Here is a 24,239-nt window from a genome sequence, read left to right on the forward strand (position 1 = left end):
AGTCCCCGACTCAGGGAAGCACTGCTTTTAACAGTGAATGCGACACAGATCGCAGACCTTGTCTGTAATCTGAATCCCTCACTCAGGTGAGCGCTTCTTTCATTCACAGATGTGAAATCCCAGACTTCACATCTGAGTCCCCAACTCAGATGAGAGCTCTTTTACCTTTGCGCAACCGAGAGCCCTGATCTGGTCTTAGCATTGGATCCCTGACCCAAAGTTCAGCTGTGGTACCAGTTAAAAACAGAGAACTCTCCGCTTCAATGCAGACAAAATTTGTGCTTTACCGTAATTTGGGGTTTGCGTTGTTCGATGGATCCCAAGGTCACAGCTGATCCAGAAGCAGTCGTTCCTCCCATCCTTCATTGATTTGGGGTCAGAGGAATGTTGAATTGAACTCCCGTCCGACACGACATAACAAGACATAACAGGGAGGACAGAAGTAGCGATCACAGTAAGAATAGAGAACACAAGGAGGAGGGAGGAAAAAAAGCAACTCCCAAACTCGGCTCCTGTGAGTGGGGGCGCAGTGTGGGTATAGGACAAAAACACCTCAGCACATGAGCACATCGAAGACACAACAACAGAACTCAAGGACTGCACATATCGGATGGGGGAGGCAGTTGGGATGGAGGACCTCCAGTGCAGATGAGGGAAGCCGCTGCCATTGAGGCGCCGCCATTCTTCCTGCACTGAGAGGGAGGGAGGCACAGTGGGGGCCAAAGAAGGCGTTGAAGACAAGGGTGAAGAGGAAGGATGTCTTCGTAATCCTGGGTGAACTACCCACGTCTGCCACTGGTCCAGCCATCGTCCTGGGATCCCACTTCTGACACCAAGTTTGGTGTGGAATTTCTTGACTTCAATAAAGAGAGAATTGTCTTTTATGGATACTTATTGAAGAATCTTTGCAAAGAGAGTGATAAGACAAGTGCACAGTGTGAAGTTGAAACACTTCATACACTTTCATCTCTGGACGGCAGGGGGACACAATAACATTGGAGATAATGAGCAAGAATGTAGCAACAACCCTGAGCATCTGTGAGACGCTCGGTCTGCGCTCAGAGTTCTGATCACAAGGAGGAATGGTTTAACAAAAAACAATGAGGCAGCCTTCACCAGTTACGTTCCATTAGTCTGAACAGAAACAATAACTTTTCCCTCACAAGAGTCACGTGACGCTCCTCAGCGACGCCTCACAGTCACTCCAGAGTGTGATATTAAACCAGCATCAGGCTTCAGGCTTCATGAGTCCTGGACACAGGAAAGTGATGTGGAACAGAGCCTCCTCCCTTCACCTGTGAACATGAGTCATGATGGGAAGACAAAGTGGCTAAATTCATCTTCCCTCATGAGAGACGTGTCATCTGACGGTGACTCGGAGCAGAGCCCTCATTAGTTTGAGAAGAAAGAAGCCAGCGGAAGTCAGAATCAGAATCAGAATCAGAATCAGAATCAGAATCAGAATCAAATTTATTGCCATGGTCAGTGGGGAGCCCACTGACTAGGAAAGTGCCTTGGAATAAAGTGCAACAAAGAACAAATAAAATAAAATAAAATAAATAGAATAACATAACAACAAGGCTGTTCACGAATTTAACAGTCTGAAGGCTGAGGGGAAGAAGCTGTTCCTGTGACGGGAGGTTCTGGTCTGGATGGACCGTAGCCTCCTGCCAGAGGGAAGAGGAACAAACAGTCTATGTCCAGGATGAGAAGGGTCGGCTCTGATCCCACCTGCACGTCTCTGGGTCCTAGAGGCATACAGGTCCTGAAGAGGTGGCAGGCTGCAACCGATCACCTTCTCAGGCACTGTTGTACCACACGGTGATAGAGGAGGTGAGGATGGACTGGATGATGGCCGTGTAGAACTCCACCAGCAACTTCGTCGGCAGTCGTAGTTTTCGTAGCTGCCTCAGAAAGAACATTCTCTGCTGGGCCTTCCTGATGAGGGACCTGATGGCTGGCTCCCATTTGAGGTCCTCAGTGATGGTGGTTCCTAGGAAGCAAAAGGAGTCTACAATAGGAATGGATAAACCAGCCAACATGAGAGGGGACAGAGGAGCTGTTACTCTCCTCAAGTCTATGACCATCTCCACTGTCTTCTGAGCGTTGAGCTCCAGGTTGTTGTGGCTGCACCAGGACACCAGCCGGTCCACCTCCCTCCTGTAAGCCGACTCATCTCCATCTGAAAAGAGCCCGATGACGGTGGTGTCGTCCGCAAACTTGATCGGCTTCACGGACTCGTGGCTGGAGGTGCAGCAGTTAGTGTACAGAGAGAAGAGCCATGGAGAGAGAACACAGCCTTGAGGAGACCCGATGTTGAGGGTCTGAGTGTCGGAGACAGTCGTCCCCAGCCGCACACGCTGACTTCGGCTGGTCAGGAAGTCTGTAATCCATCTACAGAGGGAGTCAGGCACGTTCAGCTGGCGGAGCTCGTCTTCAAGCAGAGCTGGATGAATTGTATTAAAGGCAGAGCTGAAGTCCACAAACAGGATCCTGGCGTAGGTTCCTGGGCAGTCCAGATGCTCCAGAACGAAATGAAGGGCCTGGTTCACTGCATCGTCCACAGATCTGTTGGCTCTGTAGGCAAACTGCAATGAATCCAGGTGAGAAGCAGTGATGGACTTCAGGTGAGAGAGAACCAGGCGCTCAAAGGACTTCATGACCACAGGCGTCAGTGCCAGTCAGTCAGATTCACCGATGAAGATTAAAGGTCCAATCTGGCTCAGGAACGTCTCTGTGAGCCTCACTCAGTGTTGGTGAGGCAGATAGTTCATGTCTTCATGTTTGTCTCATGATCTCGATGGTGTCTAACGTGATCATGTTTATGTTTATTATTGATGATCTTGGACGTGAAAATAGACATATATACCCCCAAAATAATTATGAATATTAGGAGATACTAGTTACGTATTTATTTAAATCGACTGTCAGCAGTCTGACATCAGAATTATTATTTTATTAGTCTTAAAACACGATTCAATTTTGATCACTATATGTGGCGCTACACTCTTTGAACACTAGAAGGCGCGCTTCACCACGAGCAGCTCACTGTAAAAGTTGGTTGGAAGTTTTACTTTCAGTTTCGACTGGACGGAGGCGGAAACGAGCCGAGCCACACCTGCGTTTCCTGTTGGGTTTCCTGTTATCTTCGTCGGAGCTTCGATTGTTCACACGCACTTTCCCGTCTCCGAGAGGAGACTGCGATGTGTGTCCCCGAATCATGAGACTTTATAAGATGGACTTCATTCAAACCACAGTGGGGAAATGGTATCAACATCGGGTCAAGATGAGGCTTTTGGTTCTTCTGTTCCTCCTGGAGATCCACGCTGCTGCTGCAGGTAAATGCGCAACAAAGTCGCTTCATCATTTGAATGTTGGTCTGTTTGAGAGCTATAACTTCACATTGTCCAATAACAGTGCGGCGATGAATGGGGTTGGAGACTCCACAGAAACTCATTCTTCATGAACACTTTACCTTCTCCGCTGCTCTGCTCTCATTGGTCACAGCATTAGTCACTCAAATACCTTGACAAACATCTAAATAAAAACGTGTTATTCCAAAGTTATCACTTGGTGAAGTTGATGTTGAAGTACACAAAGGTGTGTGCGTCGCTTGAAGTGATCCGTTTATATATATAGAACAGGTACCATCGATCATCACGCAAGAACACCTAGATTCAAGAGCTCATGTTGAGTAACTTTCATCTGTAAACTTTTTTTAAGAATTAAAATCTTCAATTCCACATATGTGCCTCATGGTTGACGGATACAAATGTGCAGTTACACGTGTGCCTCTGACGCTTGGATGCTGAGAGTCTTGTGTTACGGGTATGTGCTTTTGCACCCATTTTACCTCTATACAAGTCGTGCTGCTCCTGCAATGCGTTGGATTCAATGGAGGACAGACGTGTCTACAGTGTTAAGACGGCTCTCATGTGAAGATGTATTCAAACGAGTTGAGGGAGCGCAATGAAAGACAGATGTATTTACATAAAAAAAATGGAAAAGGTTTGTTTAAACAATTGATCTGAGCGTATACATTCTTGTTGCTGTTATTATTGACATGGTGTATTTGTATTTATTTACATTTTTGTTCAGACCTGACATTGTCAACTATTCCTATCATTGATATTCCTGTTGTTATTTTACCTTTATTAGTGCTGTTGTTGTCGAGTTGTTGCAATGTTTTTACCCCTAATTTAACAACTTATATGAATAATTCCAATACTGCAGTTGGGATTTAGTGTGCAATTAACACGAACTCAGAAGACTGATTTATGTGATTGATTTTCGTGAGATAAACACAGTCATAGCCAGAAATGCAATGTGGCTAATGATTGGCATCGTAGTGTTTTGGTTTCCTCCCTTGGTGACATCATCAGACGGACGATGACGTCATCATGTCAGCAGAGAAATGCTTTGGCTGTGACTCCTGGAGGATTTGACCTGATGTCTCTTGTTGTCCACAGCGTTTCATTCACTCAGGTATTTTTACACTGCATCATCTGGAGTTCCAAACTTCCCTGAGTTCGTGGCTGTTGTTTTGGTGGACGACGTTCAGATCCTTCACTACGACAGCAACAGCAGGAGAGTTGAACTCAAACAGGACTGGATGAAGCAAGTCATCGCTGATGATCCAAGTTATTTAGAGACGCAGACACAGAACTTCATTGGTTCACAGCAGGAGTTTAAGAACACTATTGGTGTTGTGAAACAACGATTCAACCAAACTAGAGGTTTGAATTTCTCTTTCTATCACACACACAGGGTTATTACACCATCTTTGTGGGGACCTCTCATTGCCATCACCCTTTCCCCAGCCTCTCCCCCAAAACCTAACCATCCAGAACACGTCTAACCTGAACCAGGACTGAAACCCAGTTATTCTTAAGTTTTAATCTTCCAATTGAGGCTTAACCTTTTGGGGACCGGCAAGTAGGGACCCTACAGAATATGATGATGAGTCCAAACAGAGGAGCCTGAGGACCAGAGCTGAGCAGATGATCAGCAGACAACAATGTGGCTTCAGGTTCTCATCAGGAACAAGGTTCTCCTCTCAGCTGCAGTTTGGACCTTTGACCTTCCATTCTGCATGAAGGCTCAGATGTTTCCTCACTTCTGAACACCTGCTGAAGCAGAGGTGGAACAGAGGAAGACACCACCTGTTGCTCCTCAAAGAACTTTGGGGAGACGTCAGGTTCAGATGCTGAGACTCCCAACTCACTGCTGCCTCCTAGTTTGTCAGGAAAGCAAGCAGGAACACAGGTCAGGTCAGAAGCCGTCACATGGTCCAAGAGCTTCTGTCTCAGGGTCACTAGTTCCCATCTCACTCCACTGTAAAGAGGCCCCACCTGACTTGCCATTGATTTCTCAGTGACATTAGAAAGAGCTGCTGCTTCTAAACATCAGAGACTTGGACTGAACAAACACAGCAACATGAGACAGAATCAACTCAGTCTTCACTTCCTTAAAGAACCTCTGGATCTCTTGATCTTCACTGGTTCCAGTGGAAGCTTCTCTCCCTCCCACCGAGTCCAAACATCCTCAACACTTGAGTTGATTTGGGGAGGTGAAGTGGAGGACTGAGTCAGGATGCTGCTGCGAGCTTCTGCTTGTTCAGTGAAAACCTCTCAGCAACAGAAGAAGGAGCCTTGGTTTAGCGTGAGAGACGAGGGAAAGCATGATGTCAGTGGGATGTTCCCCAAAAGTTAGTCACACTAACTTGCGTGTGTTGATAACAGCTCTCACTCTGCTGCTCTTCTCTCTCAGGGGTTCACACGTATCAGAGGATGTTCGGCTGTGAGTGGGACGATGAGACCAGACTGGTCAGAGGTTATTATCAGGATGCTTATGATGGAGAAGACTTCCTCGCGTTGGACATGAAGACTCTGACATGGATCGCTGCAAACCCAAAGGCTGCCATCACCAAACACAAGTGGGACAGTAATAAGGGTTATAAGGAACAACAGCAGCACTACTACTCCCAGATCTGTCCTGAGTGGCTGAAGAAGTATCTGAACTACGGCAAGAGCCGCCTGCTGAGAACAGGTAGGTCACATGACCTGAGGCTTCACTGCCTCTTCCTCTCCTGACTCTCCAAACATGAATGTGCTTGTGACTGCCTTCCTGTCTGTGTGTGTCCGTGATGGTCTGCTGCGGGAGCCTGTTCCCCTTGCTGGCTGGGACCAGTGTTTGACAATGGGAAGCAAAGACTTTCTCTCTGACTCTACCTCAGTCTGGACTTTCCTCCTTCAGATCACTGCTGCATGACTTTCTTTTCTTGTCTTCAGTCGTCACTGAACGTTGACATGTGAGATGTTTCTTCACTCATGGGTTTCTGACCAGACTGAGACCCAGGCAAAGACAGCAGTGGCACTTTCAGAGCCACTGAAGCAGCACAACACAACACTCTCCATCACCGTCTGACTTCACACCTCAGTGCACACACCACGCACTGACACACAACTTCAGTCCACAAGATTGTGAGGCAGAGAATCTTCAGAGCATGACTCAGCAACAATATGAAGAAGGTCCTGGTGTCACTGGTGTAGAGAACTCATCTGAGCCTGGATCTTCTGTCGTCACCAGAGCTTCCAAGAGTGGCTCTCCTCCAGAAGAAGCCCACCTCTCCAATCGTCTGCCACGCCACAGGTTTCTTCCCCGAAACAGCCATGTTGTTCTGGACCAAAGACGGAGAGGAGCTTCACGAAGACGTGGACATGGGAGAGGTTCTTCCCAACCCTGACGGAACCTTCCAGATCACGGCCGAGCTCAGACTGTCGAACGCGTCTGTGGACTGGGGGAACTACAGCTGTGTGTTCCAGCTGTTTGGCGTGATGGAGGACAAGGTGACCCTGCTGAGGAAAGAAAAAATCTGGACCAACAGTAAGGTTCCTCCATCTTTGTTCTCAGCAGGTCACATGCTCTCACCGTAGAAGTGAAGAGCAGAGTCTGGAGAGCAGCAGGACTTCCTCATTGTAGCTCAGGACCAGTTCCACCTCCTCATTTAGGGGATCTTCTTAGTGTCCCCAGCACCTTCTCCAAGTGTGTTGTGTGACTGACGATGAATGTTGTCCAGCTGTTGGAGTGTGTTGCTTTCATCACAGACTTGATCAGAAACCTGGATCTGGACTGAGCCTCCCACATTGTTTCAACCTTCATGTCCAAAGTCTTTCACCTTGTGACCTGTGTGAAGCCACACTCTGACGTGGTGATGCTGTTTTGTCATCGTGTCTCCAGGAGAGCCCGACCTGAACCTGGGGCTCATCGTCGGAGCTGTGGTGGCAGCTGTGGTCGTACTTGGTCTGATGGTTGCTGGGTTCTTCGTCTACAGAAGAAGAAGAACTGGTGAGGAGTCACACACAGATGCTCAGCGATTATTGTCTCGTGAATCCTGTCATGTTCCTGACAGTAACCAGCCTGTTGTTCTTCTCATTCCAGCCAAAGCTCCTCCATCTTGTAAGTACAGCTGCTTCACTTTCATCACCACCATCCACTGATCCTCCTTGACTGCAGTGATGGTTCCTGTGTGATCAGGCTGTGAGCTCAGATCAACTCTCTTGTTTCAGCCAACAACACCCCTGAGGAGGATCTGCCAATGAAGCCAGACACACGCCCTCCTGCTCCAGGTAAGTGAGCTCTCGTGGACCTTTGAGCTTCAGCTTCAGTCAGGACCTTCATCTTGTGACGTGTGAGTGAGAGACACACAACTGCTGAGGTCAGCAGGTGTTGACTGTGAAGAGAATGTAACTGTGGTTCCGTCAATTCCTTTCCCAAACACACTTGTTATGGAAGTAGAGCCTGTAGCTGACGCGTGTCTTCCGTGATGAGAAAATATCCAGTTATTCCTTTTGATAAGATTTATTGGATCCTTCATCTGCTGATAACAAAACAACTGCGGCATTCCAAACAACAAATAACGATAGCACGGTCAGAAACTAGTGTGCTCCTCATGCTTCCTTCACACTTTCTTACGTCAACACGCACATACATCACGTCACGTCGCATACGAGCAGTCACACCACTCATCCACCGTGCACAACACACAGAATGACTCTAACAGAGAAGACTGTTTTTTCTCCTCAGTTTCTGGAAGCCATTGCAATTGAGAGTGAGAAGCTCACATTGTTTCCTCTGTTTCAGCTTCCACTTCTTCTGAGGAACTGGTGTCTCCTCAAGATGGAGGTCAGGGTGAGTGAGGTGTGTGTGGTGAGGAAGTCTTCCCTTCATTCATGGTGACTTCTTCTCCAGCTGAGTGAAGGTCATGTGATGCTGGAGCAGGAACATTTCACCCATGAACAACAAGACTGTTTCCTCTGCTTCCTCCAGTTGTTCAGTCCAGATTCTCTCTCTTCCTTCCCAGAGTGAGTCACATGGATGACATCACCCTCCCTGATCCATCACCTGGACCCTCCATCTGTGATCAACTCAGCTCCAGGGGTTTGGATTCTTGTCGTGCAGCAGTGAACTTGAGCCGAGCTTCAGCTGGGGAAGAGGGTCAGAGGTCGTGGACCCTCATTTAGAATCGTGGCTTCATGAATGAATGTGGGTTTGTAGCTTTGGAAATGATTTCATCTGTAAATCAGCGCTGGGTTATTTTTATTGTCTCTTGATGGTTTATGTTTCATGGTTTTCATGTGAACAACAGTGTATATTTGGGGAATATTTGGGTTTTCTCTCCTGTTTTCTTTTGCACTGAAGCTTCAGCCGCTTGTGTGACGCTTCAATAAACTCACCCCAAAATCTGACCGAGTCTTGAATCCCTCCTTTCTGTGAAGACACTCTGAGGATGTTGTTCACGTGAAGGACACGTCAGAGTGAAACACACTCACTGTCGTCTGCTCCCACAAACATTTTGTAAACTTTCAAAAGTTATTGATTATTTTATTGATGATGAAAGGTGGTACATTGAACCCCAAGAAAGTAAAATAAATAGTTCAATAGAGTTCAACTACAAAGTGCTAAAGAACAACTCCCACTTTGGACTTGAATCTCCCGCTCATCCCTTGACCTTAGACCCTTAGAAGGTGTGGGAGACGGTGCCCACCACTGGTGGAACGTCCACACAAGCCATCATATGAGGTCAAACTTCCAGCTCTGCTTGAAGACAAGCTTCGCCAGCTGGACGTGCCTGACTCCCTCTGTAGATGGATTACAGACTTCCTGACCAGCCGAAGTCAGCGTGTGCGGCTGGGGACGACTGTCTCCGACACTCGGACCCTCAACATTGGCTGTGTTCTCTCTCCATGGCTCTTCTCTCTGTACACTAACTGCTGCACCTCCAGCCACGAGTCCGTGAAGCTGATCAAGTTTGCGGATGACACCACCATCATCGGGCTCATCTCAGATGGAGATGAGTCGGCTTACAGGAGGGAGGTGGAGCGGCTGGTGTCTTGGTGCAGCAACAACAACCTGGAGCTCAACGCTCAGAAGACAGTGGAGATGGTCATAGACTTCAGGTAAGTCACAGTTTCTCTGTCCCCTCTCATGTTGGCTGGTTTATCCATTCCTATTGTAGACTCCTTCTGCTTCCTAGGAACCACCATCACTGAGGACCTCAAATGGGAGCCAACCATCAGGTCCCTCATCAGAAAGGCCCAGCAGAGAATGTTCTTCCTGAGGCAGCTACGAAAACTACGACTGCCGACGAAGTTGCTGGTGGAGTTCTACACGGCCATCATCCAGTCCATCCTCACCTCCTCTATCACCGTCTGGTACAACAGTGCCACCTCCAGGGACAATTTTTTTTAAATTTATTTTATTCATGTCAGCACTTTAATCCAAAGCACTTTCCTAGTTGGTGGGATCCCCTCCCCACTGACCATGGCAATAAAGTTGATTCTGATTCTGAAAGTAGAAACCTCACAAATGAAGCCATCTTTGTTGTGTTGCTGGAGGTTTGGAAGTGTTTGGTCTGATAAATGATAGCTTCATCAGAACAAACAGTTGGAGGAACAAAACTGGTTGGACTGGTTCACAGCGTCAGTCATGAGTGGCTGGTGTTTGGATGCTGTACTTGTTAGGTCACATGGTCCAGACTCTTCATAGCTTTGCCTCAGCAGGGGAGCATGTCAGAGCAGGCCTTGTTAGTCAGTCGTGCTCCTGCTGAGCTCAGTCATCGACCTAGTTTGACCTCGTCTGGCTGAGAAAACCTTTGTTGGCTATTTATAGACTCCACGGTGACTTTACTAAGTCAGCTGTAACCAGATGGACCGGTGAGGTGACGTTTGGATCAGATGAGTCAGAAAAGGAAAACACAGAGGTGGAGTCAGAATTCTGCCTGTGGCTTCATTGGTGACCACGTTTTATGGAACCTGTGAAACATGAAGGTGACAGTGAGGACACCAAGTGGGAGCCTCAGAAAACATGTCACGAGCAGGCTTTTAGCCAGGATTTTGAAACATGGTGTCCAAAGCCACGCCCCCAGCTCATTCGCCTGTAGTAGCCATGACAACGAATGACTTAACAAATTGCTTGGTAAAAATCTATTTGTCGAAAAATAACTTTATAAAAACACTTGGGCCAAATAATGGTTAACAGAGATGGATGAACCAAGGAGCTGTTGCCACAGTAACACTTTGAGATGCAGGAGTCTCCTGGGCAGCTGTTTGACTCAGCTGACCCTGATGTATTAAAAAAACTAACATATTTTTGTCATGATTCTTTCCCTCACGACAAGCTAAGTGTCTACAGTTTTGTTCATCTCCTTGCAATATACTTATGCAAGATAAGCAACAGTTGTATCAGCTGTGGATCTGAAACTTCCACGCATTTAAACATTCATTCATTCAAACAAAATATATACAGTATGAAGGCTCTACTCTGCCTCTGGATTAAATAAATAGAACCATATGAATTTTGATTGTTTTTGATTGTATTTTGCTCATATTCGCCAAGTGGTGTCTGACCACCGGCACCGGCGAGCAGGGAGGAGCTTCACGCCAAAAAAAACTCCAATTCACTCTGATTAAAAAAGTTATGAATTTGTTTGTGTGAAATGTTAATTTTGAAATGTACAATAAATATACCAGTGTCTGATATATTTCTTCACATGAATTTCCTTCATTCTGAAGATAACACTGTTTATATATATTCATCGACATGAAACAACCCGTAGGTTGTAACTGACTCTCCATAATGTCCCCAGGTCAGTTGCAAAAGTCATTTCTTTTGTGGAGGACGTCGTCTCCTTATACAGTTCCACAGACTTCAGGAGCCATTTCAGACTGACAAGAGAACAAGTGGAGTTTGGTGACAGAAGTTTTCTGTATAACTTTAGTGCCTGTCATTTCCTCTTTCCATCTTGTTTGGACCTGTCTTTTGCCCTTTTGCTGGTGGTCATCAGGTTTCCCAGCTTTTTCTGTTGCTAGACCTTCCATTTCTTTATAGAAAGCCGCCCTGTTTTTGTGGTCGAGACCAAGGTGACTGCGTGTGAGGTCCAGCCGCAGAAGGGTGGCTTCATGTGTGAACTCTGTAAAATTAATATTGTTCAGAATTACAGTGTGTCATCCCCTACAACTCTGATTCAAACAGTAACTCTGCCTTTCTGTTTTGATGTGGTGGAAGTGGAGGGGACCTGAGTGAGACCAGGAGGACCTTCATGAGCTCAGGTCTCTTCAGGTGACTGAGGAGTCAGCTCCATGCCACTGGAACCTGGGAGCGACACTATGGAGAATGTGTCGTCCAAAGCACACTAGACGCTGATATTGTCCACAACATGTGTCCAGCTCAATGGCTGTTCTTCATCTTTACTTTGTGAAAGGTTCTAAATTCTTGGAATGACTGTATTCAGTTCTCTTCAATGCATGTCGACTATTTTATTAGCAAACATGGCATGTTTGGTAAACATCACAACATCTTGGACATGTCTGGAATTATCTGTTGCACAATTCTAAATGTTATGCTCTTCCACACAGTAAATGTGCCACATCCTGTTCCATAGTAAACGTCCCTGTTTGACTCTCCCGTCTTCATTCTTTCAGCAGTCTCCCTGCTGACCTGCATCTGGACACAGCACCCTCAAAATCACTAAAGAAAACAGTGACCTTCTCCATCATGTGTACTCAAAATAGCCCAGGTTTGGTCCGTTCCCTATCAGCTAAGAAAACTGCTGTGATTGGTTCTTCACAGCAGTAACTGAGTGTGTCAGTCATGAGTCGCTGGTGTTTGGATGCTGTTTCTCTCCTTCACTTCCTCCTGCCAGCTCTGGCACTGGGTGGGCATGAGGCCAGCGGAGGCCTGGCTCACCTGCCGCTCATCACAGAAGCAGAGGTGGAGCATCTGGTGGCTCCTGGCCACAAAGTGCCAAAGTTCCATGACAAGTGACGGCGAGCAGGAAACGCTTGATCAACTAAACCACTCAGACAGGTTCATCTGTGAGTGAAATGCACTTCTGAGGCAGAAACCAGAGAAAATCTCAAGCACGGAAATCATTTATCATCAGAATATGATGTTTAATATGACAATTGAATTGGTTATTACATAACATTACACACAGAAACAAAAGGAAAAGGTTCGCGGGCGCCCTCTGGTGGCAATAGTGAGGCAGTTCCAATCCCAGTGTTCACTTGACAGAGAGAGGTTCGAGAGCAGGTGTCAGGTGCTGGTGAGGAACATCGACTCCATCTGTTTACTATTTATGAATAGATGTTTGTCACTTTAAGACTTAAGGATTCGTGTGGTTGAAAGAATCATAATAAGAACATTGTCAGAAGTGGCTCTGGTTCTGATCCGGTCTGGACTCTTGGGACCAGGAGGGAAATGATGGTTCGGGTGGTTCAGTTAAAGGGCAGAACAGCAGCGCACCTGTCAGTGTCAACAGGGAGGAGTCGATAGATGTGTTAGAAAAGAAGCAGCAAAAACAGCTTGTTGTGTTTCTGCTCGTAGATCACTTCTTCCTCGATTCTCCGTCATCATCAGTAAAATGTTCTGGTCGTCCATAAAAGAGTAATAAAAAGCGCTTTGTTATTGTGTATAACGCAGCCTCTGTACGCAGACGTGTCCCGTTAGCTCCATTTACTGACTGTTTTTTCTTCATATTGAGGTGTAAAATCTTTCCTGTCTCCACACTGGACCGTGGTAGAGTGTCACAGGGGAGGTGCTGGAGCGCTCACTCCAGGGTTTGATGTCCTGTTGTGGGCTGGAGCTGGGACAGGGATGAGGCGAGTCTGGGACAGAGCGTGACTTGGTTGATGACTTTGTCACAGCCAAACTGCACAGAAGCGCACATTCAGAGCTGGACACGCACCGGGCACCTCTTCCCTTCTGGAGAGACGTCACTCACTCGGCAACCCCTCCCACATGCAGCGGCCACACACATAGAGGAACAGCCACCTGCAGCAGACACTCGACATTCACTCCTACAAAAGACTATTTTAAGGCTTGGAACGCATTAGCTCTTTTTACATTCATTGCAATGGTAAAAATCCATTCAGATTTCGAACAATTCGCTTCTCGAACGGCCTTCTGGAACGGATTGTGGCCAAGAACCGAGGTGCCACTGTATACTGGAGCCCCAATTTGCGTGGCCAGAGGGTTGATTCTCAACACATGGTAAAACTCCTTCAATTCTTCGCTTTCCTCGTTGCCCTGTTTTCTAAAGATTTACGTGTGTGCTTGAAGATTTTCTCAGCCACCTCCTTAGTTCTTATTGTTCCTTCGTTTTCTATTGTTGTGATCCGCTATTGTGCGCGTGTGGGTATCATTTGGCTAAACCCACTTGAAGTTTCCCTGTGTTAGAGTTGTTCCTCGTGTACGTGAGAGTTAGATCCACTACCCAGCGCTTTCTGTTTTCCCCGCCTCGTGAGCTTAACTCTGAGCGCGTCTTTTGTTGTCCCCCTTCGTCAGATTCACAGCTGATACATCTCTGTGCTTCTCCTGCATCACTACACGAAAGAAGATGAACCAAACTGTTGTCGAGATAGCATGTAGTAGGAGTAGTAATGTGAGTCCCATCCCTTCATCAGATCAGGAGAGCGAGGAAGAGCGCTCAGTATCTGGGGATCCTCCTCGACACTCGCTCCATCGCGGTTGTCAGACGAGAGATTATCAAAACTACTGCACGCAGTTGTGGCAGCAGGAAGAGCTCAGAGGATGAGGGCAAGCGAGGTGATGACCTTGTTAGGTCTCATGTCAGCAGCACATTCAGTGGTCAGACTGGGTCTGCTGTGTAAGAGATGGCTTCAACACTGGTTCGCTTGTCTCAGTCTCGACCCGGTGACAGACAGATCAAAGTGGCTGATCCTTCCGACCCAAGCCCGGCAGGATCTGATTTACTGGGACTCCAGCAGTCGTCTTCTCGAGGGTGTCCGTATGGGCTGCGTCCAGCGATGCCTGCACGTCTTCACGGATACGTCCCCAGCGCGCTGGGAGAAGAGCGCGTAGGAGGACGATGGTTGGATCCCACGACGCACATAAATCAGTTGGAGCTAATGGCGGTGGAGAAAGTGTTGAAGCACTTTGCACCATGTCTGGCGGGTCATCATGTGATGGTCAGGTCGGACAATTCCACGACGGTTGCTTATATCAACCGCCAGGGAGGAGTGAGAGCTCCCTCTCTACACAGAGTGACAGCTTGCATTTTGACACGGGCGTCGTCTCATCTGCTGTCTCTGAGAGCGCGTCACATTCCCGGAGTGTTGAACGTGAACGCGGACAGAATGTCCAGAGGAAACGTGTTGGCGGAAGAGTGGGGTCTAGACCCACACGTGGCAGAGGCGGTTTGGGCTCGCTTCGGTGTCCCAGTAGCGGACCTGTTTGCGTCAAAAGAGAACACCAAGGCTCCACTGTGGTACAACCTACGGCGTTGCACAACCCTACTCTCGGGGTGGAAGCTCTAGCTCACGCAACGTGGCCACGGTTCGGTTGCTGAAAGGGTGAGACTGCTGACATGGGACTGTCAGATGCAGTAATTCACACGGTGCAGAGTGCTCGTGCCCCGGCAACTAATAAACTTTTCACCTCCAAGTGGGGTGTATTTTCTAGCTGGTGCACAGCGAGAGAGCTTTCGCCGTCCAGCTGCTCTGTTACTGAAGCTCTGTCCTTCCTTCAGCAGCTTTTGGACAAGGGTCGGGTGGGTTCTACCTTGAATGTTTTTGCCGCTGCCATTTCGGCAGGACACCGAGGTTTTGGCCAGGTCTCTGTAAGGAGTCATCCGGTTATTAAAAGGTTCCTCCTTGGTGCTCGCCGCATTAGGCCTCTGGTCAGGAGGCTAATTCCAAGATGGAGTTTGCAGGTGGTGTTGGAAGGGCTATGTGGACCCATTTGAACCACTGTCGGCCGCTTCATTGGACATCTCTTCTCCTGGCCTTACTGTAGCTTCAGCTAAGAGAGTGGGTGATCTGACAGGAATAACTGGATATTTGTCTTGCATCGCAAGACACGTGTCAACTACATGCTCGACTTTCATAACAAAGTGTGTTTTGGAAAAGAATAGACGGAACCACACTGACAATACGTCTGACGTTTTTGTTTAAATGTGATCATTCTGAAGTCAATCGTGTTCAGTCTGTGATGTAAACAACATTACTTTTCATTGGTGTCAAGTTTAAATGTACAAAAATAGTCCGGCGTTGGTTCTAATTTTACTTTCGATTGTGACTTCAGGAGGCGGAGACGAGCCGAGGGTGAAGCGTCATCGGCTCCTGTCAGACTCTTCATTCTCTGTCGGAGCTTCGACCTTCATCCGCTGCCGGAGACGTTTGTCTCCGAATCATCGGGTCAAGATGAGACTTTTGGTTCTTCTGTTCCTCCTGGAGATCCACGCTGCTGCTGCAGGTAAATGCGCAACAAAGTCGCTTCATCATGTCAATGTTGGTCTGCTTCTCTGGAGCCGCTTGATGTGTCGATGTTGGAAGGAAGTCAGGAGGAGAAAGTCAAGCATGAAGGAAGTGAAGCGTCGATGATGTGCTGTGTGGTGTTTTCAGTGGTAAAATCTTGGGGTGGTACACCTAAACTAAAAGCTATAATTACAACATAATATAGTTGTAGTAAACAGTTGTAGTTGTAGTACAAAAACAGTAGAAAAATATCAGAAAGAGCGGCTTGCCTGGCCGTGCGTTAAATGCACATCATTTGGGATGAATCATTATCATCAAGAAATGCATAACTGACACTTTATGCGACTGGAGGCTGGGGTGGCCCGTGGGGTGGCCAGCAGATTTATAGGGGTGGCTGTGGCCAAGCCTGGATGTGTGTTTGTCAATATATCATTGTTCATTTCCATATTAACAGACTGGAGAGTGTTGGTGTTTCCTTCACATCAGATGTGTTGCTGTGTCTGACTGTGGATTTAGCTCCAGTTGACTCTCAGTCCTTGAAGGTGACGTCACTGACGGTGATAAACACTCGGTGGTGTTCAGACGGACGATGACGTCATCATGTCAGCAGAGAAATGCTTTGGCTGTGACTCCTGGAGGATTTGACATGTTGTCTCTTGTTTTCCACAGCGTTTCATTCACTCAATTATTTATTCACACTATCATCTGGAGTTCCAAACCTCCCTGAGTTCATGGCTGTTGGTTTAGTGGATGAAGTTCAGATCCTTCACTACGACAGCAACAGCAGGAGAATTGAGCCCAAACAGGACTGGATGAAGCAAGTCATCGCTGATGATCCAAGTTATTTAGTGAGACACAGAGATTATTGTATTATTCTGCACCAGGTCTTGAAGGACGACATTGAAGTTCTGAAATCACAATTCAACCAAACTGGAGGTTTGAATTTATCTTTCTATTTCACTATCACACAGTGTATGCTTTGATGTTTTGTGAGGACCTCTCCTGGCCATCACCCTTTCCCCAGCCTCTCCTCCTAAACCTAACCATCCAAAACACATGAACCAGACTAGAACCTAGTTATTTTGGAGTTTTAATCCTCCAGTTGAGGCTTAGCCTCTCCTTCACTCTCTTCAGATGGTTTCTCTTCTGAAGTGGTGCTGGTGGGGCCACAGTTTGGTCTCCAGTCTAAAGTCTGTGAGGACAGCTGGAGCTTTCTAAAGCAGGAAAGAGCAGCTGGAGAGTTGGTGCAGCTGGAATCAGAGGTGAGCTGGAGGTGACAGATGAAACATCAGCTGTGATCGAGCTTGTCAGAGGAGGATCTGTCTGCTCTCACTTCTGAGAGTCCAGGACCTTCAGCTTCTTCTTCACATGACGCTCTTGATTCACACTTTCTGTGGCTCCTGACTGAAGCGCAAGATTCCCACTGAAACATCAGGCTTTTCAACTCAGGTCCTGTTTTGGACTCAAGTCACTCAAACACTTGTTCACCACTTCACCTGGAGAGTTTGGGTCACACACGTCCTGACAATAGTTCATCCACATAGAAACACACAAGTCTGATTCAGACACTGGAGAGAGACACACGAGGACACACACACACCTGCGGAAGTCGACACACAGATGAGTGAACACATGAAGACACACGTCCAGACACACACCTGCTCACACAGATCCATCACCACACACTCATGTACACACTAAAGCACTCAGCCATGCGTGTACAAATACACAAATGATGACACACACACACACATGTTCACACACTCTCAGCAACACACAAAAGATCTGAAATGTCAATATGGACAATATTGCGCTTTTTTGTGGGGCGTCACTTTAAGAGTGAACAGCTCTCACTCTGCTGCTCTTCTCTCTCAGGGGTTCACACAGTTCAGAGGATGTTTGGCTCTGAGTGGGACGATGAGACCGGACTGGTCAGAGGTTATTATCAGGATGCTTATGATGGAGAAGACTTCATCGCGTTCGACCTGAAGACTCTGACATGGATCGCTGCAAAGCCACAGGCTGTCATCACCAAACAGGAGTGGGACAGTGATGAGGGTTATAACAAATATTGGCAGAACTACCTGACCCAGATCTTCCCTGAGTGGCTGAAGAAGCATCTGAACTACGGCAAGAGCCGCCTGCTGAGAACAGGTAGGTCACATGACCTGAGGCTTCACTGCCTCTTCCTCTCCTGACTCTCCAAACATGAATGTGCTTGTGACTGCCTTCCTGTCTGTGTGTGTCCGTGATGGACTGCTGCGGGAGCCTGTTCCCCTTGCTGGCTGGGACCAGTGTTTGACAATGGGAAGCAAAGACTTTGTCTCTCTGACTCCACCTCAGTCTGGACTTTCCTCCTTCAGATCACTGCTGCATGACTTTCTTTTCTTGTCTTCAGTCGTCACTGAATGTTGACATGTGACTCTCTGGAGATGTTTCTTCACTCATGGGTTTCTGACCAGACTGAGACCCACTTTCAGAGCCACTGAAGCAGCACAACACAGCACTCTCCATCACCGTCTGACTTCACACCTCAGTGCAGCACTTTTCACACACTGACACACAACTTCAGTCCACAAGATTGTGAGGCAGAGAATCTTCATATCATGACTCAGCAACAATATGAAGAAGGTCCTGGTGTCACTGGTGTAGAGAACTCATCTGAGCCTGGATCTTCTGTCTTCACCAGAGCTTCCAAGAGTGGCTCTCCTCCAGAAGGAGCCCACCTCTCCAATCGTCTGCCACGCCACAGGTTTCTACCCCGCAAGAGCCGTGTTGTTCTGGACCAAAGACGGAGAGGAGCTTCACGAAGACGTGGACATGGGAGAGGTTCTTCCCAACCCTGACGGAACCTTCCAGATGACGGCCGAGCTCAGACTGTCGGACCCGTCCGTGGACTGGGGAAACTACAGCTGTGTGTTCCAGCTGGCTGGTGTGATGGGGGATGTGGTGACCCCGCTGAGGAAAGAGAACATCTGCACCAACAGTAAGGTTCCTCCATCTTTGTTCTCAACAGGTCACATGGTCTCACCGTAGAAGTGAAGAGCTGAGTCTGGAGAGCAGCAGGACTTTCTCATTCTAGCTCAGGACCAGTTCCACCTCCTCATTTAGGGGGTCTTCTTAGTGTCCCAGCACCTTCTCCAAGTGTGTTGTGTGACTGAAGATGAATGTTGTCCAGCTGTTGGAGTGTGTTGCTTTCATCACAGACTTGATCAGAAACCTGGATCTGGACTGAGCCTCCCACATTGTTTCAACCTTCATGGCCAAAGTCTTTCACCTTGTGACCTGTGTGAAGCCACACTCTGCCGTGGTGATGCTGTTTTGTCTCCAGGTGTAGTGTCTCCAGTAGTGCCCGACCTGAACCTGGGGCTCATCATCGGAGCTGTGGTGGCAGCTGTGGTCGCACTTGGTCTGATGGTTGCTGGGTTCTTCGTCTACAGAAGAAGAAGAACTGGTGAGGAGTCACACACAGATGAGTTTATTGGAGCATCATAGAGAGACACAACAAGACACTGGAACACAAAGATGGGAGGGAAAGATCACAGCAGTTTGAATGGACAGCAGGGGGCGATCACACTGTCAAGGTGTTCTTGGAACTTCTCTCTTCCTTTGTTGGCCTCAGGGTTTGATGTTTGGAATCACCAGGTGGGAAACCTTCACAAATTCAAACTTGGCTGTTAGTGAAGCATCAACTTAAGTAAATTATTTTCTTGGCTACTGAAATTCTCTGGAGGCGGAGCTACAGGGCCATCAACAAATGATGATGCCAGATACGTTAATTTACCACAGGATTCATAGCGAACTCTAAAACAGCAGAGAATATTCACATTAAAGTGCCAGCGAACACGTTATTTATGTTGTCAGCTTCAGCATGTGAAGAGCTCAGATGTTTCCATGGTGTTTCAAAAGCAAAAAGGAAAGAAATAGTGCAATTGTGTAAATTGACGATAAATGACAATAATAAACCACTAGCTCCGCCTCCAGAGAACCAGAGTAGGCGGGAAAATAATGGAGCTCCACCAGAACAGTGCTGAAGTTGCTGGAACCTTCACCAGTCTTGTGAGTCCTGTCATGTTCCTGACAGTAACCAGCCTGTTGTTCTTCTCATTCCAGCCAAAGCTCCTCCATCTTGTAAGTACAGCTGCTTCACTGTCATCACCACCATCCACTGATCCTCCTTGACTGCAGTGATGGTTCCTGTGTGATCAGGCTGTGAGCTCAGATCAACTCTCTTGTTTCAGCCAACAACACCTCTGAGGAGGATCTGCCGCTGAAGCCGGAGACACGCCCTCCTGCTCCAGGTAAGTGAGCTCTTGTGGACCTTTGAGCTTCAGCTTCAGTCAGGACCTTCATCTTGTGACGTGTGAGTGAGAGACACACAACTGCTGAGGTCAGCAGGTGTTGACTGAGATGGCAGTGATGCTCAGAATGAGCAGAGAGGAGGTGAGAGAGCGACTGGTGTCTCCCCAAGATGGAGGTCAGGGTGAGTGAGGTGTGTGGTGAGGAAGTCTTCCCTTCATTCATGGTGACTTCTTCTCCAGCTGAGTGAAGGTCATGTGATACTGGAGCAGGAACATTTCACCCATGAACAACAAGACTGTTTCCTCTGCTTCCTTCAGTTGTTCAGTCCAGATTCTCTCTCTTCCTTCCCAGAGTGAGTCACTTGGATGACATCACCCTCCCTGATCCATCACCTGGACCCTCCATCTGTGATCAACTCAGCTCCAGGGGTTTGGATTCTTGTCGTGCAGCAGTGAACTTGAGCCGAGCTTCAGCTGGGGAAGAGGGTCAGAGGTCGTGGACCCTCATTTAGAATCGTGGCTTCATGAATGAATGTGGCTTTGTAGCTTTGGAAATGATTTCATCTCTAAATCAGCGCTGGGTTATTTTTATTGTCTCTTGATGGTTTATGTTTCATGGTTTTCAGGTGAACAACAGTGTATATTTGAGGAATATTTGGGTTTTCTCTCCTGTTTTCTTTTGCACTGAAGCTTCAGCCGCTTGTGTGACGCTTCAATAAACTCACCCCAAAATCTGACTGAGTCTTGAATCCCTCCTTTCTGTGAAGAGACTTTGAGGATGCTGTTCATGTGAAGGACACGTCTGAGTGAACGAGTCACCAAAGACTTGAATTACATTCATCACTGAAACATACACGTCAAGAAAAGGGAGCGAAAGAGGCGGAGCTTCTTGTCCCTGCGAGCTCCACACGGACCTGTTTCAGGGACACTGAGCCAAATATGAAGCCGACACATGGCAACACAGAAGCAGCAGCTCATTCACGCTGATGTGAATATGTGAGGAGGAGACTGGAGGCCCTCAGAGAGTGTTGGGGTCACTTCAGGTCACACAAGACAAGACAGCTGTTTGGAAGAAGAGAGAACATGGGATTTTGTTGTTGTTGTTTTTCCTTAAAATCTCTCTATCTCTCAGGGGAAAGTGTCATTCTGATCATTGAAATATAGTTAGTGTAGGTAATATTTACTTTTCTATTTCATTTTTGACCCTAGAATTATCCTTTCAATTTCTCTGTGTTAAATGGTTTGAAACATTTGAAAGAAAATCTTGGAAAATTCATGACTCTCGTTGGTTAAACTGAAAACACAGTGAACTGAAAGTGGAGCCTGGGACAAGTCACCAGCCTGGTTTCCTGATCCTGAACTGGACTGAACCAAGTCAGCTCTGGTTGTAACCAGATCAACAGGTGAGGTGGCGTTTGGATCAGATGAGGTTTAAATGGTAACAATGAGGAAGAGTTGAGTTTCTACCTGTCATTTAATTTGTCATCTCCTTCTGCAGCAGCTGTGTGATACAGTGGTTCATTGTGTTTCCAACTGTGATTCTCACATGGAGCTTCATCTGTTGCAGTGCAGCTGGGACATTGACAGACCTCACTGAGGGCCGTATGTGGCCCCAGAGCCTGACTTTGACACATGTGTATGAAGCTCTCTCTCCATGTTCACATCTGTCTGGATGTTAGTGGAAGTTGATGGATGGTTCCCCCAAGTGTCCTGCAGCTCTCAGCAGTGAGGCCTCAGAGTCAAACCAGAGTGTGATGTTGAACCAGCCTCAGGCTTCAGGCTTCATCTGGCACCAGATCTGGACACCAGTTATGAGGAAACACACTTGGCTGTGGATTATCACTCTCTGGAGTGAACAGGTCTCATGAGATATTCTTATATTGAGCTGAAACTAACATGCAGCAGCAAAGAACTCTGTTTTCCTCCCAGCCACAGCAGAGCAGTCAGTCGATGTGCGATCAAATAAGCTGCAGATGCTGCTGAAATATGAAGAAGAAGGAAGTTTCTCTGTTACATTGTCTGAACATTTGGAAAAAATAAAGAAAAATCCTCATGAATACATCAAAGATATTTAGATGTTTTTTCTTCTCTTCTTTGGAGCTCTTCGTCCACGTCCAGCACCTGGACTTGCTTCCTGTCTGACTTGCTGCTGTGATTGGTTCTTCACAGCAGTAACTGAGAGCGTCAGTCACAAGTTGCTGGTGCTTGGATGCTGTACTTTTTAGCTCACGCAGCAAAAACTCATGTCTTTCTTGACCTCACCAGTGCAGATGTCTGAGCAGGCCTCCTTAGTAAACCAGCCCCAGTCCCTTCTCTTCTGGAATCAGGTTAGAGCGCCCCCCTCTGGTGATGGCAGCTGCGACGCCCAACACAAAGCAAACATGAGCACAGATGAGTGTCTGCAGTCGATGCTGAGGTTTGGATTCTGTGTGTGTAGAGACAAACAGCTCTGCTTTCTTTCACCTTCCTGACCTGTTTCTCTCCTTCACTTCCTCCTGCCAGCTCTGGCACTGGGTGGGCATGAGGCCAGCGGAGGCCTGGCTCTCCTGCCGCTCATCGCAGAAGCAGGGGTGGAGCATCTGGTCGCTCCTGGCAACAAAGAGCCAAAGTTCCATGACAAGTGACAGCGAGCAGGAAACGCTTGATCAACTAAACCACTCAGACAGGTTCATCTTTGTGTGAGATACACTTCTGAGGCAGAAACCAGAGAAAATCTCAAGCACGGAAATGATTTATCATCAGAATATGATGTTTAATATGACAATTGAATTGGTTATTACATAACATTACGCACATAGAAACAAAAGGAAAAGGTTCGCGGGCGCCCTCTGGTGGCAATAGTGAGGCAGTTCCAGTCCCAGTGTTCACTTGACAGAGAGAGGTTCGAGAGCAGGTGTCAGGTGCTGGTGAGGAACATCGACCCCATTTGTTGGGAGCTTCAACAGCTTCGGTTCACTGGGCTGGATCCCTCCAGGTCAAGTGGGGGCGACAGAGGCTCAAATCAAGAAGAAACCCAGCAGCCTTGGGTCACATGCTGAAATATTCATGGCAGAGTTCCCATCCTGATGAAGGGGCTGGAGAGGGGAAGACAGGCCCAGCAGACCTGTGTGAGCCAGCAGATCCAAGAGGCTCAGGTTAGTTCCCCCACATCACCGTGGCAACCAGACCAAACAAAGCAGCTGGATGAGTCAGTAGCACAACATCCTCCTGCGACTGAATGTAGTGACTTGAAAAATATTCAAGTGTGACTCACAAGTTCTTCTCACACTCAGGACAGAGGAGCACATCTCTCACTGCCATGATACACAACAGGAGTTTGGTTTTCTGGAGACAACTTGAATGTTCATTGCAGCACTTGGTTATGATGATGATGATGATGATGATGATGAAGATGATGATGATGATGATGATGATGATGAGGATGATGATGATGATGAGGATGATGATGAGGATGATGATGATGATGATGATGATGATGATGGTACCGTAAGGACCAGTGTGTGGGCTCTGCACATGTGCAAAGTGAAGCCTTCCATAAGAAGAACTAAGAGACTTGGACTCCTGCTCCGTGGATCATTCTTGCACCCAAAACACGACAGTTAATATTTCACTATTTATGAATAGATATTTGTCACTTTGAGACTTAAAGGATTCATGTGGTTGAAAGAATAATAAGAAGAACATTGTCAGAAGTGGCTCTGGTTCTGATCCGGTCTGGACTCCAGGAGGGAAATGATGGTTCGGGTGGTTCAGTTAAAGGGCAGAACAGCAGCGCACCTGTCAGTGTCAACAGGAAGGAGTCGATAGATGTGTTAGAAAAGAAGCAGCAAAAACTGCTTGTTGTGTTTCTTCATCAACAATCTATATACTACTGCACTTTTTTCCTGTCAAACTTCAAATCCACTTTGGCTGCAACACCCCAAATTCACCGTCAGTTTGGCGTCCAGTCACTCAAACATGGCGCCGCCTGGTCCTGGAGCTCACTTGTTCCAAAGTTAGGAGCGAAAACTGAAACAAATACAACACTTTCTCCTGTTGCAAATCCATGTTTTGTTCCCTGTAATTATAATTAAAGCATTAAAACAGGGGCGTCCAAACTTTTTGCAAAGGGGGGCAGATTTGGTGTGGTAAAAGTGTGGGGGGGGGGCGACCTTGGCTGACG

The 24,239-nt window shown here is 47.3% G+C and overlaps 2 protein-coding genes across 5 annotated transcripts in view; both read left to right on the forward strand.

Annotated features, from left to right (window-relative positions):
* LOC128757677 (class I histocompatibility antigen, F10 alpha chain-like) overlaps nt 1-20,809 on the forward strand; it is a 69,920-nt gene extending 49,111 nt beyond the window's left edge. The window contains exons 7-8 of the mRNA XM_053863156.1: nt 20,018-20,077; nt 20,430-20,809. Coding sequence (XP_053719131.1) covers nt 20,018-20,077; nt 20,430-20,434 — 65 coding nt within the window. The 3' untranslated portion in view covers nt 20,435-20,809. The remainder of the gene's footprint in view (nt 1-20,017; nt 20,078-20,429) is intronic.
* Nucleotides 3,141-24,239, forward strand: part of LOC128757673 (major histocompatibility complex class I-related gene protein-like) — a 57,586-nt gene continuing 36,487 nt past the window's right edge. Inside the window, exons 1-9 of one of the 4 annotated variants that reach the window (XM_053863150.1) lie at nt 3,141-3,338; nt 4,470-4,736; nt 5,770-6,048; nt 6,589-6,885; nt 7,240-7,347; nt 7,441-7,458; nt 7,569-7,628; nt 8,143-8,199; nt 8,363-8,747. In XM_053863150.1, the coding sequence (XP_053719125.1) occupies nt 3,221-3,338; nt 4,470-4,736; nt 5,770-6,048; nt 6,589-6,885; nt 7,240-7,347; nt 7,441-7,458; nt 7,569-7,628; nt 8,143-8,198 (1,203 nt within the window). In that variant the 5' untranslated portion in view covers nt 3,141-3,220 and the 3' untranslated portion in view covers nt 8,199; nt 8,363-8,747. Of the gene's footprint in view, nt 3,339-4,469; nt 4,737-5,769; nt 6,049-6,588; nt 6,886-7,239; nt 7,348-7,440; nt 7,459-7,568; nt 7,629-8,142; nt 8,200-8,362; nt 8,748-15,656; nt 15,775-16,445; nt 16,713-17,651; nt 17,931-18,465; nt 18,606-24,239 lie in introns of those variants that run through there. The other 3 variants (XM_053863151.1, XM_053863147.1, XM_053863149.1) reach the window with 3 other exon arrangements.

The sequence above is a fragment of the Synchiropus splendidus genome, chromosome 4 (genome assembly GCF_027744825.2).
Source record: "Synchiropus splendidus isolate RoL2022-P1 chromosome 4, RoL_Sspl_1.0, whole genome shotgun sequence".
NCBI classification, from domain to species: Eukaryota; Metazoa; Chordata; class Actinopteri; order Syngnathiformes; family Callionymidae; genus Synchiropus; species Synchiropus splendidus.